The 20,966-nt window shown below is 36.1% G+C and overlaps 1 protein-coding gene across 2 annotated transcripts in view; it reads left to right on the top strand.

Moving 5' to 3' along the window:
• LOC131980842 (disks large-associated protein 1-like) overlaps positions 1-20,966 on the top strand; it is a 161,578-nt gene that overhangs the window by 80,620 nt on the left and 59,992 nt on the right. For both annotated transcript variants that reach the window (XM_059345151.1, XM_059345150.1), the window contains exons 4-5: positions 13,113-13,327; positions 20,152-20,347. In XM_059345151.1, coding sequence (XP_059201134.1) covers positions 13,113-13,327; positions 20,152-20,347 — 411 coding nt within the window. The remainder of the gene's footprint in view (positions 1-13,112; positions 13,328-20,151; positions 20,348-20,966) is intronic.

The following is a 20,966-nucleotide window of genomic DNA, read 5'->3' as shown; positions in this document are numbered from 1 at the left end:
GAAACAAAGAAAAATGGTTTGTATGTGTGTTTATATAATGCCTAGAGACCAAGGGTACAATGTGGAATACAATATCAGCAAATGAATGAATGCAGCTTTACATGACGAGCCTTCCAAGAGATCAGTGGATGTGTATCCCAGTTTGTTGGGCCACTCTGAGTCAAGGTGTTGGTCTCTTCGAACAGATTCCCTGTGATGCTTAGTGTTTGGCTTGAATGACAACTTTTAGATTGAAACCACGACTGGATATCACTGGCTAAGGCTGTGGACACACTAGAACTTGTTAAATGAGTGCTGAAGGCGTGATTTAATCTTAACCATGTTCATCAACTTACAGACAGCTTAAAGCCATTCTGATAAAATACAAATTGAAATTGATATATTTGTACCATCTGCAGAATCCATATAGTGTCTATGGATCAGGATCACAAGTCACCAAATGATTGTTTGGATTTCATAAATGTTTCATTAAATGTATTTGAATAATTTAAGTGAAATGATCTAGTATGTTATAATAATTAGCATTCAGGCTGCAACTAACTATTATTTTCACGATTAATCAATCTGTTGATTGTTTTTCCAATGATAACACCACTCTGTCAATTGGTTAAAATGTAAGAACGCATTGAAAAATTGCTCTTCACAATTTCTAGAGGCTCAAGGTATTATCACCAAATTGTTTGTTTTGTCTCACCAACAGTCCAAAACACAAAGCTTTAAATTGTAAAATCACAGCAGATAAGAAAAGCAACAAACTAACATCTCTGCACATTGAAACGTGTGAAATGTGTGGCATTTTTCCTTCAAAAATAATTTGATGATTAATCAACTATCCAAATACTTTCAGAATATGTTATTTATTTAATCAAATCATTTTAGCTCAATAAGCCAATTGTTGGCTGAAACCCAAACTGTTCGGAACCTCAAGTTTACCAATGAAAAGCACTGAAAAGTACCATCCTATCACCCGTTTGTTGCTCTCTGACTAACTCATCAGAATGCTGTTGCAGGTAATTAAGTTATTAAAGGGGAACTTTTCTATTTACCAATGCTTTTAGTCTGAGTTACAAATGGTTGCAACCAGGGCAGGAATTTCACGAAGGACGAACTAAATACTATCAACCTGTCCGGACCGGTCACTGGTCCAAATACACTGTTGCATATGCCGTTCGGTAGCCGCGAGCGCACATTAACAACTTAGTTCAAGTTGTTTTATTCACACTCAACTGTGACTTACTTGAATAACTTCCTGTCGCTAAACGCATGCAGCTTTCAAAATAAGAGCGCAGTGTGTTAACAGAATCGACCACAGAATTTACAAGAAGACTGTCAAAATAAGATGCCTTAAATAAAATATACAAGAACCTTTATTATCCTTTAAAATAATTCTTAAAATATGCAATCATTAAGATCAGTGTATACGTTGGAATAGTGGCATTAGAATCTGCGGGAGGCCACCAAATTTGGGCTTTAATGGAAAAAAAAAATCTCCAGGGTTTTTCTCCCACATAAATGTTATGTGAGGTGTTTGCTCTCATTTAGATCTCAAAGAGCACCAGCTTGATGCATTTTACTTTACAAGGAGATGTTTCTTTACCTGATTAACAGTTTCGACTGAGACTCCAATCTTCGTCAGAAGCGTCATTACTAGTCCTTAAATTACATTCATTATGGACGTGAACTTAAAATCATTGTTTTATTTCATGGCCTTGGTGCCTTCAACATATTGACAACACAAAAGGCCAAGTGGCCTCGCCCCTAAAATGACGAAATTCCAGGCCTGATTGCAACTATTTTTTTTATTGGTCCATTATTGACCTAGACCACTGTAACCAGCAGCAACGAATCAAGAAGCAATTTCTTAGAGTCAATGTAATGTTACCTTCACTGAAAGTGCTCAGATTGTCATTACAAGTGTCTTATAGCATTCAGCCATGAAAATGAAAATTATTTAGATAACACTAAACTACACTTTCTGTACCCCAATACAACAAGCTTCCCCCAGCACTCCTCTCTCCAGCTCTGTTACTCACCTTCACAGCGGTCTCTTCTGCAACAAGTCACCTCTAGTGAGTTTTCAGAACTTTCTATGATGTTGTGAGACATTTAAAATAACCAGCTGAGCTTCTCAGTGGATGTACATTGACAGGGCACAGAGTGAATTTGGCGGAAGAAAGAATTAGACCTGCCATCTAAGTGAAAGCAGACCATTACTGACCTCTTTCTTAGTCAGGGCGGATCTCCTCATTTTTGCAAGGCAAAATTTACTCAGGACTGTTTAAAACAATAGAATAAAAACCTTATAAATAGAGCACCAAATCAAACCAGACTGAACTTTTGGACAATTTTTCATACTTACACCATTTGTAACTGTGTGAGTGGTAGTATAAACTAATTTTATATTGTGACCAAGGTATACTAGATAGCATTATGGAGTTCAATTAAAAATAATGTACAAATACAGTCACCAGATAGGTACATCTGGTAAATAACTACCTGACATTGCAATGAATTCCATCACATTTAAACGAAACATGTGCAAATATTCTAACAATGCTGAGTGATTTGGAACGTTACCTACATTGTTTTTTTTATAATCAGATATATCAAACCTCAAAAGAAACAGTATAACAAAAATCTTAAGTGACTGACTAATCTCCAACATTACATTATGGCTGCACAGATTTGGGTCCAGGTACTTCTGGACATTATAACCAAACTAAAAACAACCTGCAGTGGTGTTAAACAGTGCAACAATGCAATAAGCTAAATCTACAGGCTTCCAGAATGGACTTGTAACTATCTCTAATTTATAAACAACACTTGACTAATGTTTATAGATGAAGGTTAAATTTATATTTAGTGTCTGATCCTATGAAAATGTTGTCGTGCGTCCACAGTTTTAAAGGGAACATTGCTCCCTACCACCAGTCTATTATTCTGATCTCCCAAGACCCCACTGCCACCTCCTCCCTCTCCACCACTCCTCTCCTCCTGCTTCTCCTCCACTCACCCAACTCACCCCCACACTCCTTATCCACCCAACCCCTGCCAACCACCAACCCACTTCCACCTCCTTTACTTCCTCTTGGTTTGGAGAGCCTCCCTCTTCCTTCTCCTCTTCCTCCTCTTTCCTCCTTTTGAGTTGAAGAGAGAAGTAAGTGCAGAGCCAGTAGCAGCCTTACTCTCTGAATGCTAGGTAACGACATAAACTCATGAAGAATGACATCCTTTCCTGTGTTTACACTTCATTTTTAATTTAGTAGTGCTTCCCTTCCTGCCACATGTTATCTTGCCTTCCTCACTGTTGTTGTCTCGATGGATTGCTGTTGTGTTGTGCTGTGCTGTTCTATTCTGTGAAGTGATTTATTGACCTAAGTGTTGGGGAGGTGTTTAACTATATATAAGAGTTTGAATAAGTTTGGCAATTACCCAGTGATAGTACAAATACATTTTAGTTTTAGTTTTAGCATATTTTGGAAATCTTATTAGCCTGTCCTTTATTTGAGGAGCCCAAATTGTGTTTTTTAGTTTGAGTAAACTCCCAGACTGAGTAAACAGTGATTATATCGCTTCTGACAAAACACGCCAAGATCTGCAACAGAAGAAAAAGAAAAAGACTGCAGTTAGTAGTAGTAGTCAAGGTTATTATAGTAGATTTAAAATAAATAAATAACTGAAACTGTATTGTGTGGTTACAAAACTAACTACACTGCAAAAAAGTCAACTTGTATTTTTTGGCCTAAAACAGTGATTTAAGTTGTTAAAACTTGGAAATATAAATGATTGACATTTAGGGCAATAATGTAAGTTAGCACAACAAAGGAAGCCAGTTGTATGCTCAAAAACAAGTTTGTGAGTTGTTGTTGCTTATATTTTTAAGTTCACAACAAGGGACAATAGTTCTGCTAACTCTTATTTCTTTGTTGTGAAATGCAGGAAAGCGGTGAAATTCGGTCATTAGCGAAAGCTAGCGGCTAACTGATGCTAGCGGCTAACTGATGCTAGCGGCTAACTGATGCTAGCGGCGCTGCTTGTTACAGCTACAAGAGTAGGCATTAGCGTATTAATGCTAACTCAAAATTGTGGTCGCAACATTAGCTGACATTTCATAGCGGCGTTAAAATCGTGCCAATTCAGCACATTGCAGAAGTTAGCAGAAGTAAGGATTACAAGTTATTACAATGTTAAATTATACGTTAGTACAACTTACAGTTGAGTTGACAAAAATCTGAATTCAGAGTTGAGCAAACTCAAAAACAAAACTTAAAATATTTAGTTTAATTGTCCAACTTAAAATGTTATCGAAGTTTGTTGCAAGTTTGAAATTTTGTTTGAGGTTTGAAATTTTGAGTTCACCCAACTTTTCTTTTTTTGCAGTGTAAGACTAACTAAAATTATAGTTGTGGTTGTGGTTGATATGAAATTTATATCCTCTATCTGGTTTTATGACTTAAATTAAACTCATTGGGGCTGAGATGGATCAGACAAGGAAATAAAGGAAACATTTATTGTGAATTTTTTTTTAATCTGCCACCCAACAAATACCCCATTACAAAAAAAAAAAAAACTAATAATAAAACTAATAAAAACTAAGCATTTTCCAAAAAATTTAAACTAATTAAAACTAGCAAACTCGCTCTAAAAACTAATTAAAACTAACTGAATTTGAAGACAAGAAATCACAATGAAATTAAAACTAAAACTAATGAAAAATCCATAACTATTATAAACTTGGTAGTAGTAAGATTGCTACCAAAAATTAGCTTGTCAATTAGCTTGGTAGTGTTTTGGTGAGTAACACTTTATTTAAACATCACATTTGTTTGGTTACACAAACAGGTTTTTTTTGCCAAATAATCATTCGAGCCATATTCTAGCTTTTGTAATATCTTGCCAATTATTTAAAGATTCAAAATGTAAAACACCCACCTTGAAATTCAATGTTTGCCCCACCAAAAAGTACATCTGCATTTCTAATGCATGGGAGTAAAGATATGGCTTGTAAAACAAAATGTATCCTTGGATTAATGGGCATAGTAGAGATATACTGTACATTATTTCCGTGTAAGAATCACATCATAGATTTCCTAGTCAAGAAGGACAAAGTGCTCACATCACAATTGGGGCCGGGACTCGATTAAAAAAATGAATCTATTAATTAGAGGCTTTGTAATTAATTAATCGAAATGAATTGCATTTTAATCGCATATAAATATTTGACCTGAGAACAGTGAGAAGTAATTTTTTTCACATGGATTTTTAGTATACCATTGAATAATGACTGAATACATAAGCTTAATTAACAAAAATATTGTTTCTTTTTGTTCAAGTCCAACAGACCAGTGCAATTTTTGCCATTAAGTGTAGCAATAGCATATTTAGAAATATAGTACATTTCATAAATTCAGGTAGCCTATAGGTAGGTAGACCTTCTGTAAACTAGAATACTTTGGTTTTTAAGTAAAACACAATCCACGCTAACGCTACCACACTAGCCGCTAGCTGCTATATGTTTTACATTGAGGTGATACTTGAGGCTGGATGTGCTGCGGTGATATGTGAATTCCTTGTTGCATAGCAACACAACCATGCTCTTATCGACGCTTCCATCCGTTGGTTTATTTGTAACAAAATGTCCCATCATCTAATTTTTGTGTAATTAATTAATCTTAATTAACGCGTTAAAGTACCGGCCCTAATCACAATGAAATATGCTTACACATTTGGAGTATACAATTTGGTATCAGGGCTACACGGTGGTGTAGTGGTTAACACTCTCGCTAGTTCGCCTCCCGTCTACTGCTGTTTGCATGTTCTCCCGGTGTCAGCGTGGGTTCTCGCCAGGTACTCAGCTTCCTCCCACAGTCTAAAGACATGCACTTAGGTTTAATTGGTGACTATAAATTGCCTGTAGGTGTGAATGAGAGCGTGATTGTCTATTTATGTGATAGTCTGGCTACCTGTCCAGGGTGTACCCGCCTCTCGCCCAATATCAGCTGGGATCGGCTCCAGCCCCAGCGACCCGAGTGCGGATAAGCGGATAAGGAGAATGAATAAATGAATTAATTTGGTATCATACACAAGGGCTAGGGTGATAGCAAACCTGACATGGAGGAAAGATGCCTTTATGCATGTAACAGCCCATTAAATAGCCATTATCAGTCGTTATCAACCTCATACATACGGTGCTTTCTCCACTTACTGTATGTGCAGAAGCTACTACACTGTAACAGATTGCTGTGTATTTACGGTATATTTACAATCCTACTGTATTGAAAAATAATTGTAAAATACTGTCAAATATTCATCCCTCACATGTTAATTAACAGTTAAATCGGTCAATTAACCATAGATAACTGTAATTTAACAGCATTAAACTTTATTATAATGTTTGATAAATTACGATAAATGCCCTGTAAAATAACCCCAACACCCACCGTTACCCTACGGTCATATACTGTAATACAAAATACGATAATATACTGTTAAAATAAATTATAGTACTATGGACTGTAAAATAACAGTTAAATACTGGCGTCCCTGCTGCCACTATTTAACTGTTATTTTACAGTGAAATTTGTTACATTGCACCATTAAAAAACAGTCATTTATGTAATAACATTTAAATTGTGTCTTCAAAGATTCATTAAATACAATTTACTGTTAAACTGAAATGACGACCATCACCAGCAGCAGATCATGTTAGCTCTACTTACTGTAGTACAAACAAAATCTGTTTTGGCCAACCTTTGTAAAACAAATCTGGGAAATACTGAGAAGTCCTGTGGTTCAACCCAATCCAATATGTTGTAAGTTGTGGCTATAAAAGTTAAATGACCTCCCCAGCACCAGCTGCTGTTGTTTGTTCGTTTGGTGTGTGTGTGTGTGTGTGTGTGTGTGTGTGTGTGTGTGTGTGTGTATGTTGTTAGGAGTTCTTGTGCGGGTATATGGTTGCATTGTACAGTACATATTTACATATGGCATACATCACCATTAATAGCAACACAAGAGTGAACAGTATAATTATCATGTACATCAGGAATTCTGAAATACTGCTTTTATTTACCACAGTTGTTGAGAGAGCCAGGCCTTTATTTGAAGCAGGTTCTATCAGGAACATGTTTTTAATCCTAGTTTCCTTTAATGTCTTCCTGATCTGTTTCCATGTGTTTTTGATCTTATTTGCGGTCTTCTAACAGCTGCAACAACAGAAAACAGCACTTCATTCTGTTGAAAATTATCTCTTACGACGCAGGTTTAGTAGTTTTTTCAGTGTATGTCATCGACCCAAGCCCAGTTTGTGCCTCTCATTTATTAATCCATTCTGTGAAATATGGTAAACTGGCAATTTAAATACATATTCTAAAGACTTCATGGGATTTTCTAACATTGATAATAATAATAATAATAATAATAATAATAATAATAATAATAATAATAATAATAGTAATAATACATTTAAATGTTAAAGCACTTCTCATAAAGAAATCTCAAAGTGCTACAGAAACCAGAAACAAAATAAACAAAAGTCCAAGAGAAAAATCAGACACATTATTGCTGGTTAATTATTTTTTAGAGTAACCTATGGTTACCATTGTGACCCAAATAATAATGAAAACTAAACATTAACAGAGAAATGACAAATAAAAGTAGAATTGTACAATAATATTAATAAGTATAAAGTACTAAAACAAAAAAATGTGAAGTACATTGAAATAATAATGATTCAGGAGAAAGCAACCCCAGAACATCATGTTTTTAAGACAGACTTGAAAGAAAATACAGAGCTGAGCTGCTGCATCTCCTCCAGCTGCTTGTTGAGTATATGCTAATATGTGAGAGGTAAAAACTGGGGATGTCTTGACCCCAGCTGATAGGATGGATCATCTGCTGTGTGTCTCAGCATCCGGTAGACCTGAGTGGGCAAGAGACAAAAAGATACTGGCTCAGACTCTCTCTCTCCCTCTCTCTCTCTCTCTCTATCTCTCTCTCTCTGTCCGTCTCTTTGCCTGCTGTCAGTCTCAACAAGCAGCAGTCTGACTCATTTATTAACTGTAATACAGACATTTATTCAAAAAAACTATTTGTATGGTTTCCCTCACAGCCAAAAACCAAAGGTGTGAAAGGACAGCTACAACCCATACAGTCTTTGTGTGGTTAGGCCGAGCATGGTGTATTTAATGGAGTTTGCAGTTTAGCGTCTTATGTATTTGTGTAAAAATAATTTGGATTGGAAGGGCATGTTGGTGGAATTACATAACTGGATGCTTCCATTCATATGATGGGTATTGAATGAAGTAGAAGCAAATAAAGTACTCCATTGGTATTTACTCTATTTTTAAAGCAGTGATACAGTTTATTTTGTGGAAAATATAATTTAGAATCCATTCATGAATAAAAAAACAACAACAAACAAGAATGTTTTTTTAGCTAATTGGGCAAAATCAGCTAAAAGAATTGTTTAACCAGTTCTGAAACAGTTTGAACTTAATACTGATTACTGCCTAAGCAGGAATAGGAGAGCAGACATTGGCAAGAAGATCTGCTATTTCTACCTCATATATATGTATGTATGTTCTTAACGCCGGGAGTGGGTCCAATTTCTCGCAACGTCAGATGAAACGATTTATAGCAGGCAGGAAGAGCACATGTTCACATTTTCCTACGCAAGGTTTCACAGCAAGTAGTCTGTTAGCCAGTTAAAAGAAGGCAGGAGGAGAATTTTAGAACTTTTTTTAATCTATGGAATACATTCCATGATGTGGTTTTACATCTATGTATTAATATATGTTGGTGACTAAAAGAGAGTTTACTTTTTTTCACCATTGTCAGATCATAGTTTTTAATCTTCCATAGCCACAAATAGGTACATTGCCTCAACCCCTCACCTACAAATGTATTTTAGAATAAGTGGTGTCTTTCTCCCTCTTGCTTCCATAGACACAAATGTTGAATTAATGAAAATAATAAAAGTGTATGCACATTTAGTACACTAGGATATGTTGGAAGTCCATTCTTCATGCTCAGTTGTCACATAGTTGTTACATCAGTTTTACGTTTGAGTAAAAAACCCTTATAGTCAATAAACCAGCTATACATCCTCTGAATGATCTAGGTCTCTAGTTTCATAAAATGTTCTCATTGTAAAGAAAATGCTACTTTGGGGATTAACATAATCACACATGAATAAAATTGGGCTCATTGAATCCACAAGAGTCTCAGTTGTGAGGTTCTGGTTTTGTTTTGACCCCAAAGCAGAGACTGACACAGCTTAGTATTTACAAAAAGAGTTTATTGAACAACAAAAACACAAAGGAGCAGGCAGTGGAGGCAGGGAGCTGGCTTGCTCGAAGAATATTAAAGGGGAAGGGGAAGGAGAGAGAGAACCCATATCAGAGACCAGGATGCATGAAAACATCCCTGATTCAGCTTAGCAGTGAAGCTAGCAGGCAGCACCGTCCACTGTGCAGACCCCCACACCGACTCTGCATCACATCTGCCTGTGCTTTCTCTCTGCCCACTGTGTACTCCGTACACTCTAGTGAGTGAGTAATCTCTGCCGGGATGGAGCCAGACTGTTGGCGACCCATCCATTCTCTTGAATATCAGTTCAGGTGTAGGTCTTAACTGAGGTTTCAGGTTTCTTTTGTGTCTAACTTGACTGTTACATAACTGTCAACAGTGTCATCACTGCATTTAGTTAACCATGCAAGTCTTGCACACAGTGAAATGCTGCCCCCTGTGTTTTATTTCTGTACCTTTAAATCTGAAGCAGAGAGTACAGCTGCTTTATCGGTCAACAGAACAAATTAAAGCTTTGCCCTTGGGTTTATACAGTATGTATAATCTGAAATGATCTTCAGCATCTCTCCAGCACAGCTGCTGGCTGCACTGTTACAGTACCTGTTACTTATAACACTGCTGCCTTAAGCCATCAAAGCAGCCAAGTGTTGCCAAGGAAACAATCTACAGCCTGTAATAAAAATACACAGTAGACGCTGTGGACATGCTGTATACACACTGTCACTGTGAATGGGAAGACAGATAGGGAATTGCTTTTCTTGTTAAACCTAAAAATGCACCCAATCTCCAACAAACAGCATCTGCACTAATGACAGTGTAAATGATAGAAAAAGCTGTGTTCCACTGTTCCTCAGCCAAGAGAATGCGTATTGAGCTGCAGTGGAAGTGAGGCCTGTGCGTGGGTGAGAGGCACTGCTGATGCTACTGCAGCTGGTCCTTTCCCCGCATTCTCTTTTTATAGCCAAACTGCTCATTTGTGTCTCTTTGACGTCACACACATACACACATACAGAGGGAGAGAGAGAGACATTGTGCCGAGCAGATCAGTTCAGCCTCTTTCCCTGTGATTCATATATAATTAGTCAGAATAGCAGAGCAATTTCTCTGCTGTCTGTGTCTATTATTGTCCGTCAAATTATCACACTGGCCTCTAGTTTGAAGTCGGTAAAGGTGTTCCATCTGGCACAAACACACTAAAAAGGTGTGGCTAATTAAAAATAATGAGCTGTTGTCGGTCGTATATATAGACTATGAGCTATATGTACAGACATAATGTAGCTTCATCCAAGCTAGCTTGCTATTAGCATCAGCATGTTGAGACCTAGCAGTCTTCAATCAAAGAGATCACATGCTCCAGGTCCATGTATTGGCTTCCATAAGTTCTGAGGAGAAAACACAAAGGGCTTGGCTTTCTCAAACTGCCTATTTAACCTATTTTATTTTCTTGAGCAACTTAACACTCCATGTCCAACAATATGGAAATATTCAAAAACCTAAAAACGCACAGGTACTCACCCCTGACTACAGCCACATTTTTCAGACATCCATCTCAGTTTTAAACAACACATCTGTATTTCCCTTGTGCAACCCTTTGTGCTTTTCATAGACCAGCATTCAACACCATGGAGCCGCTCAGGGCTGTGTTTTCAGGTCTCATGAGTTTTCTGTTCCACATGACTGCGACTATTTTAAATTTCCATTTCACTTTTGCTTGTGTGATTTTCTTTTTTACGCATATTTAATGAGCATTGTTTGGGGGAGCCCTTGATCCAAGATTTTCATTGACAATTGACAAATTATGTCTTCTTTGTAATTGTCTATATGACAATAAAAAAATAACTCAAGCTTGAACAACATATGTGACATTGCCTTGAACTGTGAGGGAATAAAAGACATCATGGATCAGATCAGATTTTTCAGTGCAAACAATGGCTGTTACAATATACACTTATAGACTGGGACCTGACTAAGTAGTATAATGGACTACATATCAATAATTTATTCAGGAAAGAGATATTCACTAAGGCGGCATTTGTTATAGACATTTGTCTCACCATAATTTATTAGTATTCCAGATGACTTCTTTTGCTGATTTTCATATCATATTCAGAGGAAATTATTATGGTGATTTTTATAGCACTGTACAGTATAGTGACTTTATCATTGGTGTCCAGGTTAAAGTTTGAAAAACAGTTATTATAAGAAAGGCGTTATTAGCCAATTGAACCAATTCACCGCCCTCAACAACAACAACAACAACAAAAACAACAGACGGCCTCTGCTCTTTCTCTGTACTAATTCATTTGAATTGCTGCATTCATATTTTAGCATTTCTCTGTGTATACCTGTAAACAGGGAGAAATGTGAGAAATACAATGTTTAAGGACTGACACAGTCTACACACAGTATTGTTACATCACAGTTGTGTAGTAGCTGTTGTGAGATTTAGTTTTTTTTCTTCATTTTTTGGGCATTTTGATTGGACAGTGGATACAGGACAGACAAGAGGGCCGCAGGTCAGAACCGGTGGCCGCTGCAGAAAAGATTCGGCCTTTGTGCATGGGGCACAGGCCCTTAATGTTTATGGTATTGCTGACCAGACAGATATTTCAGAATGGATTGATCAAACCAAAGCTGTCTGATTGGACAGACACCATTCGAGGGAAATTCGTTTTTTCACAATATTTAAATAACTGTGTGATTTGAGTAATGGTTTTTGACTCTGTAAACGTTACTGTTATAGATACAGTAGGTTAGTCAAAAAAACAAGTATTTCTCAGTTAAAAAACATAGCATACCCTCAGGTCAAATACATGCAGACACATATAAACACATTCAACTGACACATGAATGCTCATCAAGGTTATAATAGTTTTGGACTTTTCATTAGTTTTTATTTTAATTTTGTTGCGATTTTTTGTTTTCAAATTCAGTTTGTTTTAATTAGTTTTTATTTTTTGGAAAATGCTAGGTTTCAGTTTAGTTTTTATTAGTTTTAGTGTTAGTTTTAATTTTTTTGTAATGGGGTATTTGTTGGGTGCCAGATCCAAAAAAGTCACAATAAATGTTTCCTTTATTTCCTTTGTCTGATCCATCTCAGCCCCAATAAGTTTATTAAGTCATAAAACCAGATAGATGAAATAGATTTAATATCAACCAAAAAGGTTTATGTATGAAAAAAGTTGACAAATACGAAAACTAAGGACAATTTTACTATAATTTTAGTTCGTTTTAGTTAGTTTTGTAACCAGACAATACAGTTTCAGTTAGACATCGTTTTTTTAAAAACTCATTTTTATTTTTATTACAGTTAATGAAAGTGTTTTTTCAATTCTAGTTTTCGTTATTTCTTTAGTTTTCGTTAACTATAATAACCTTGATGCTCATACATACATTAGAAACCCTCCTGTGCTTATTTATGGATGCAGTTCTGTGTTGGAGAACTGAGCTGGCTCCAGGAAAGCAGATGTAAGAATTAGCCAGAGAGAAATTTCAGACTGACTGACGCACATAAACATACTGTTTGATGCTAATTAGCCAACAGACTGTACGGGAGCTGTGTATGGATGCATGTGTGAGAAAGAGTGATGGAGTCAGTGAAATGCCAGCCATCAGTTTAGTCCAGTCTGTGTTTTTGGATGTCAGATCTTGCTTTGTATTGTGTTTATGTTGTATGGCATGTTGGTTTTATAGGTTCCATGTATCATCAGGACAGTTTAGTTACCCAGTTTGGTGGCTGGAACTCAGACAGCAGTGGAGTGGATCTTCCTGATAGTGGTTCTCTGTCCTCTCTGCCGGGTTATCAGGTACCTCAGGATGAGTGGAGTGGCTTCTCTCCTCTGGGGAAGGAGGACGACATTCCCTGTCGGAGGATGAGGAGCGGCAGCTATGTCAAAGCCATGGCTGAGGACGACAGTGGAGACTCTGACGGGAGTCCCAAACCGTCCCCCAAGGTCCAGGCACGCCGGGCCAGCTACCTGAAAGCCACACAGCCATCACTGACTGAGATGACCACTCTACAGTAAGTTTTCATCAACTATGAACATGTGCATGAACTCTCCTATGGAACCTGGTCTCACAGGAATCTGTGAAATAGCCACGGATTCGCTTAACTCAAAATCCGTAGAATAGCCACAGAATAACTACAATTTCCATGAAACTGACACAGATTTCGCTACAATGCAAGTAAATGACAGTCATATCCCGTGGCTATTCCATGGATATTTTTTCCTATTGGTTTGTTCCAAGTCACGTGACTTTTAAGGTCCCGGCGGTCAGAACAAATAACATGCGGACAGTTCTCTAACTTTTAGTGAAAAAAAAACAATTCTTTCTGCATAAAAATGGATTTTGATCACATTTCTAGCGAGAAATATATGTTTTATTTTCTAAATATTCACTCAGTGAATGTACATAATCACTTTGTATGTTAGAATAGCCACGGGATATGACTGTCATTAACTTGCATTGTAGTGAAATCCGTGGCTATTTCACGGATTCCTGTGAGACCATGTTGCCCCCATGATTGAAAAAAATCATGAAAATGATATTCTGTTATTTTCTGTTGTGTTTTTTTCCACTATACATGTGTTAATGACACACATGGATAGACTTTTTACTTTGCTGTTTTACTAAAATGTGTTTTTAACCCTTTATCGGGCGAAGAACTGTATTTAGTAACTTCAGCGGATATCCAAAATAAAATATAATTTTAGAGAAAAAAGTTGCAAATTTACTAGATTAAAGTGGCAAATCTACAAGAAAAAAAGTCACGGATTTACGAGAAAAAAGTGGGGAAAAAGCAATTTTAAATCTCATAAATCTGCACAGTTTTTTCTCACATTCCTCAAAATATTATCCCCCTCCCCCGGGTCCGTATGTCTTTTTTTTTTTTTTTACACATTCTGGCTGTATGTAATATCCTCCAATATTCTCTAGGGTGGAAATTTGGAATTTGCAAGTATTTCAATGAGTGTCCTATTAAGGGTTAAATTTAAGTTGGCTACATTTTAAAAGGACAAAGCTCTAAGAATTTATTTCCCTGGCATTTGTATTTACTTTTATAGCAAATCCAAGATCAATTCGTTTCTGATATATTATGATGTCAGCTCTAAGCAGCAGACCAGAAACATGATATTGTCACTAATAGTAAATGCATTAGTTTTGACCAATAAGGATAATATCAGATAGCCTTATCAAAGAAACTCTCCACTGTAACATGCAAACATTGTGTAATTCTGTTTAATTTGATAATCATCACAGATATTATTTCATTGTTATAGTGAAAAAAAACCCAGTGCATTTGGCATATTTATCATTGAAGCCATGTTACAATCATATGAAGCCTGCAGGAGAATGCAGTTTGCCTTAACATTAGTCTGATTATCTAATTAAGAAACAGATGGGGCTTGTTGTGTTGGCTGCACTTGAACTCAATTACACTAACTAACTATAACATATAGTTAGATAATACAACAGTTTTTTATTTATTTATCTTTATTCATTATATCTGCAATACACTATGAATTTAAATATTTTAATACAGTTTCGTTTGCATTTTATTTTTCTTACAGTGGTTTTTATTCCCTGAGAAAATGAACTTTCTCTCAGGGACTGAAATGACTGCGGTAGCTTTATTAACCATTACATTAATGATGGTGATTTATTGTCTCTGGGATGGAAATTCAGTTTAGAAAGACATTCTGTGTTCTCTACATAGAAGAGCTCTTCAGATTTACACTGCAAAAAAGGTGTGTCTAAAACAAGATAAAAAGACAAGATTTCGTCAATTAAGATGATTAAATCTAGAAATAAGCATGTTGTACGCTTAAAATAAGAAATTCACTCTTAAAACAAGATAAATTAAAGCTGCAAGCAGCGATGAACTGGCCCGAGCAGAGTGACCTGACAATTATTTGTAAGATAAAAAAATTTTGATTACATTTTTGTTAGATAATTTATCTTGTTTTAAGAGTTATTTCTTATTTTAAGCGTTCAACATGCTTATTATTTCTAGATTTAACAATCTTAATTGACGAAATCTTGTGAAATTATCTGTCCATGTAGCAAGATCATTTCCCTCAGATTTAGTGTTTTATCTTGTTTTTAGACAACACTTTTTTGCAGTGTACATTTAATTTGATGGATTCATTATGTCCATATGCACACCTAGTGCATTGCCTTATTTAGCAACCTATCTATTTTTAAATTCTTAGTGGTTAGTTCGAATCTCCTTCTTTCATTTAGCAGAATTGATATTTTATACCAGTGTGTTCTCATTGACTGAAAATGTCACTTATTTGATATGCATTATAGGGTATTTTAACGGGTGAAAAGGCTTAACCCAACCCTAGTATTAAATCCAAATTTTTTAATTTAAATACTGATGAAGCATTATAAGCAACGTAAAATCTCGTTGCGCTAAAACAAAAGCTTGCAGGCTCAGTAAATGTGCCCCTGAGAGAGGGCTTATCTTCAGTCTGATTTACAGCAGGAAGCCAGAAATATCACTTTTGTCTAATTAAGCTTTCACAGCTCTCTAAATAGTGAGAGTAATTACAGTGAGCAGTCGAGGGACGACCACTCTTCTTTTTCTGTCCCTTTCTCTTACTGTGTCATGCACACACCCTACTCTCTAAATCAACATTTTTTTATGAACAACTTAGTAAACTATGTGTGTTGCTTTTTTAAAATATTGCCAAATGTGTCTGCTTCATTGGTTCCTTTCACTTTCAGCCCAGTCAATACTGTAACAGTGTAGTGTAAATGTACTACCTCAAATTGAGTGAGAAAATGAATCAAAGATCAAGGCAAAGTTCCTTTTAGTTTATTTTATTACCAGACTGTAAAAAAGATAAACAATAGCTACTCAATAATATTTAGGCAACAGATTGAACGCAATATTAATAATTACTAATTAAATCTAACTATGTTACAAGTTGAGTTAATAACAACTTAACAGGAAGTGCCTGTCAATTAAAAAACGGACTAATTCTATTGTGTTGGATTCATTCAAAATTCTCTTGATTTAGAATTACATACACATAAAGATTATATTTAATGTGATCAAAATAAGTAGATTCTATCTCAAACATTTTTATATAAAGTTACTTAAACAACTGCCTCAAAATTAAGGACGCATTTATATTAAATACATTTTATCAAATATATTAAGTGAAATGAAATGACTAGAGAATAATTTATTACAGTGTAGGTACAGCGGAGGAGAACTTTGTCAATTTTAAGGCTGCTGAAAAAAAGGTGTCCCCAAGTCCAATGAAGCCCTTTTCCTCTCTGGATTTTCTGTCTGTGTGTAAGATCATTTAAACAATTCTGTTTGTAACATCCCACATCCAAAGTATTGGCACATTTTATGGGAACGCGCACGCTGCTAAGTCTACTTTTTAACCTTAAAAGGATGCAACTTATACTGCTTATATTTCTTTTTTCAAACGCCTCTATGGTCTAAAAAATCCCAGATCCTACAGTACTTTATTTCTGGTTTACACCGGCTGTTACATGATCTGGAGGTCATACTGAGGCCTTTTAGAAAAGCGGCGACTTACATTAAAAGTAACAATAAAATATACCACTTGTGATATAAAATATACTACAACACCCCCAACAGTTTAAGCAGGAGAGGAATATTTTGATATTGATGTCATGCTCAAGTCTTGAGAGCTCACACAAACGGTTTGAATCCAAGGAGAAGACTTCAAGTGAGTGAAGAAAATCTGTGTAAGCATCAAGTTTTGAGTGCAAACAGACAATTTTGAGCTCAAGGACAGAAAATCTGAATGCAAGAGAAAAGGTTTGAGAGAGTAAATGTCTACTTTTATTCACTGCTCTAAGTGGATTGTGCACCAATTCTACTCAGCAAATGTACTTAAAAAAGGCAACTTTCTCAAACAAATAAGGATATTAAAGAATTCTTATTATAATTATCATTAATATTATTATTAAACATTGTACAATACTGTAAATCTATAACATTGTCAACCAATTCTAGTAATTAAAAAAGGAATAATTAAAAACAAATACCCCAAGCATTTTTTCTGCATTATATATAAATAAGATTTCATATTGGTGCATATGAGACAACAAACGCAACAATACCAATACACACAGATGTGTCTTTGTGGCTAATAATGACAACTTTCTATACATGCTAGGAAATATACAAGCGCAAGCATTAAAATACATATTTGTGGCCCTTCTAAATCTTGACAACAGTTATGTGACTATGATACATAATAAGTATAACTTTGATAGGTCCTTTCTCATGATCTAAATCAGCTATTCTCAAGCTTGGGGTCCTGACCCCAATTGGGGTCGCGAGATGATTTCTGGGGGTCACCAAATCATTTTGGAAGTCAGCTCTGTCTCCACTGTGTTTGGTCATTTTGTGTCTTTTTTTGGTCATTTTGCGTCTTTTTTGGTAATTGTGTGTCTTTTTTTTTGGTCATTTTGTGTCTTTTTTTGTCATTTTGTCTTTTCTAGTCATTTTGTGTCTTTTTGTGCTCATTTTCTGTCATTTTGTGGTCAATTTGAGTCCTTTGTTGCTCAATTTTATATATTTTTTTGGTCATTTTGTGTCATTTTGTGGTCAATTTGATTCTTTTTTGGGTAATTTTGTGTCTTTTCTGACAAATCCCAAAGTAGCAAGTTCTTACTTTCCAAGGAGTCTCTGGCTTGAAGCTGACTGTTACACACTCAGGAGGTCAGAATGGACCTTTAAACTTATAGCAAAGCACTTAGATTAAAAGTAACAATAAAATGTTAAAGAATATATAAATGCACAGGCAGAGAGATGTTTTAGTTGCTATCTGCTTCATTATTTGTCCAAAATTTGTCGTATCAACTGAGTTTTAATTATCTGAACTGTGCGTGGAGATTGTGTTCAGTGAGCTGGGGTCACGGACAACATGCATGTTATTGGGGCTCTTAAAAAGGTTGAGAACTACTGATCTAAATGATCATCAGGTCAGAACTGACCATCAAATGCTCTGTGGCAGAATTCAGTCCTTACTATAAGAAACTGTGTGTGGGAAAAGTTCTAGATGTTTACAGCTGAAAATTTGTATTAATCATAAGATTCATGCACACACAATCAATGATTAAACCCCATACATTTTGTTCATTGTAACCAACGTCCCTTTAAATTACCCTGGTAGACTCAAGGAGATTGTAATAGATATTCAAGACGAACATATAATTTTTTTTTTTAACTCTCTTGAGTTTCATACTTACTAGCCCAAGTTTTAAGAGTGCACACAGACGGTTTGAATCCAAGGAAAAGAGTTCAAGTGAGAGTGAAGGAAATGTGTGTAAACAGCAAGTTTTAAGCGCAAACACACACTTTTAAGCTCAAGGAGAGGGAATCTGAGTGTGAGCAGAGACATTTTGAGTGCAATAGAAGAGGTTTGAGAGAGAGCAGTAAAAACACTATGAACGCAAAATCAAGTAATCCTACTCTCAAACTGAAAATCCTGCACAGAAAACGAAAATCCTGTTCTTGAATAAATTAGATAAACTCCATATGGTGACTGTCTTGTTTCAAGGTACAATACCTCATATCTGTTTCTCTTCTCTACCCACTAACCTAATCTAATGTCTTTATAGCAGACTCAAACCATGGTTATCATTTACATGCATATATTATAAATGGTTTGTATGATCACATTGTCCTGGCTTTGCTGTGCTTTGCTGTTAATCCCTGATAGCTCAGGTGTGTATTTTAATTCTGAATATATGTTGCTGCTGTTATTAGCCATGCAATATTATTGTACTTGTATTGTAGTCTCCTGTGGACTAGAATTAGCATTTTGCTAAAACACTCAAGCAATGCATCTCAATCAAATTAAATCAAAATGTACTTTATTTATCCCAGAGGGGAAATCCAGTTAGTCTGGTAGAATCTCTGTTAGAATGAGACAGCCTGATGGCTGTAGGAGAGAAGGATCTTTTGTATCTCTCTGTCCTGCAACAGAGAGAGAGGAGCCGTGCTCGGGGCGCTACTGTTATAGTGTGGATTTTTTCTTCTTCCTCTTCCGGACGCAATTTCGTCCCGCAACTAGTCCTACAACTTGAAGAGTTGCAGGACAAATTATATCTCAAAACGTGCAGTTTGATTGGGATCGGTGTGCTATTACCTTTCTCTACAGAATACGAATTTTTCGCGACGTAAGAAAAATTGCCCAAAATTTTGCATTGAAATGAATGGGACGGCCGACAAAAAATGAGCGAAAAAGAACAATAATTGGAGATTTTTAAACATCTACTTCTCCGGCATAATTTCACCTAGAGACTCCATTTAAACTTTAAACAGTAGACACAAGTCTTGTGTATCGGTGTATTAATCCACGTTTCGATAGGTCATATAGTTTTTTATCAATCCTTGTTCAATGAACATGATCATTTTTGGAGAAATTCTGAGATTATAATGGGTGTGCATTGCATGGAATGTTCGTGTCACAGTGTGTGACATCATCGCCAGAGTGTAGAGGGAGAGAATAAATTGTCAAAAAATAAATTTGAAAACTGCGCTCCAGGCCGCAAATACCACTCTACAGAAATAATTTATACATAGAAACATATGAAAATTTGTCTTCTCACTCACAATCCTCTGGTAAAGCTGTCAGAGTTATAGTTTGGGCATAGGACGCACAGATGCGCCACCAACATGCACCAACAGCCTCAATGGCTCCCATATTAAAAAACGCAGGAAGATTTCGGAAAAACAGTGAAATTGGTCTAGAACCGCCACTGCCACTGACTGAAATATTTCTTGAATAAATTCATTAAAAAAATGTGTATAACTCTCCATCTCTGCCGTCCCTTTGTCAGGATTTCAACGGAGCACTCCCCCAAACTGCAGATCAGGAGCCACAGTTATCTGCGTGCGGTGAGTGAGGTTTCAATCAATAGAAGCCTGGATACCCTGGACCCCAAAACCCTCCTCGACCCCAAATCGCTGCTGTCCTCACCCCAATACCGCTCACGCAATGAAAGCTACATGAGGGCCATGAGCACCATCAGTCAGGTTGGTTGCCAACACTGCTGCCTTCATATTTAAAGTATGCCCCACCAAATCATCTTACTTTAAACAAACTAAGACTAAGGTGTAGATGGATGTGATAGAGCATGTGAGGAGTGGTATACCACATTGAAAACAATCCTTGACTTTCATTTGACAACATTATTTTTCACTTTTGTCATGGATTTGTTCATGTGGGTGATGACTTCAAGCACATGCAACCACCTGGAAGCTTTGGATGATGTACACAACCTGATCCCACAAAATCATGTGAAATGACCATGACTTCTTAACACAGGATTCTGTGCTGGTGACACACAAGGTTATAATAGTTTTGGATTTTTCATTAGTTTAAGTTTTAATTTTGTTGTGATTTTTTGTTTTCAAATTCAGTTAGTTTTAATTAGTTTTCAGAGTGTGATTGCTAGTTTTAATTAGTTTCTTTTTTGGGGGGGAAAATGTTTTAGTTTAGTTTTATTTAGTTTTTTGTAATGGGGTATTTGTTGGGTGCCAGATACAAAAAAGTCACAATAAATGTTTCCTTTATTTCCTTTGTCTGATCCATCTCAGCCCCAATAAGTTTATTAAGTCATAAAACCAGATAGATGAAGTAGATTTCATATCA

This window comes from Centropristis striata, chromosome 11 (genome assembly GCF_030273125.1).
Source record: "Centropristis striata isolate RG_2023a ecotype Rhode Island chromosome 11, C.striata_1.0, whole genome shotgun sequence".
NCBI classification, from domain to species: domain Eukaryota; kingdom Metazoa; phylum Chordata; class Actinopteri; order Perciformes; family Serranidae; genus Centropristis; species Centropristis striata.
The sequence above is the reverse complement of the archived record's forward strand: the minus strand, read 5'-3'. Positions and strand labels throughout refer to the sequence as shown.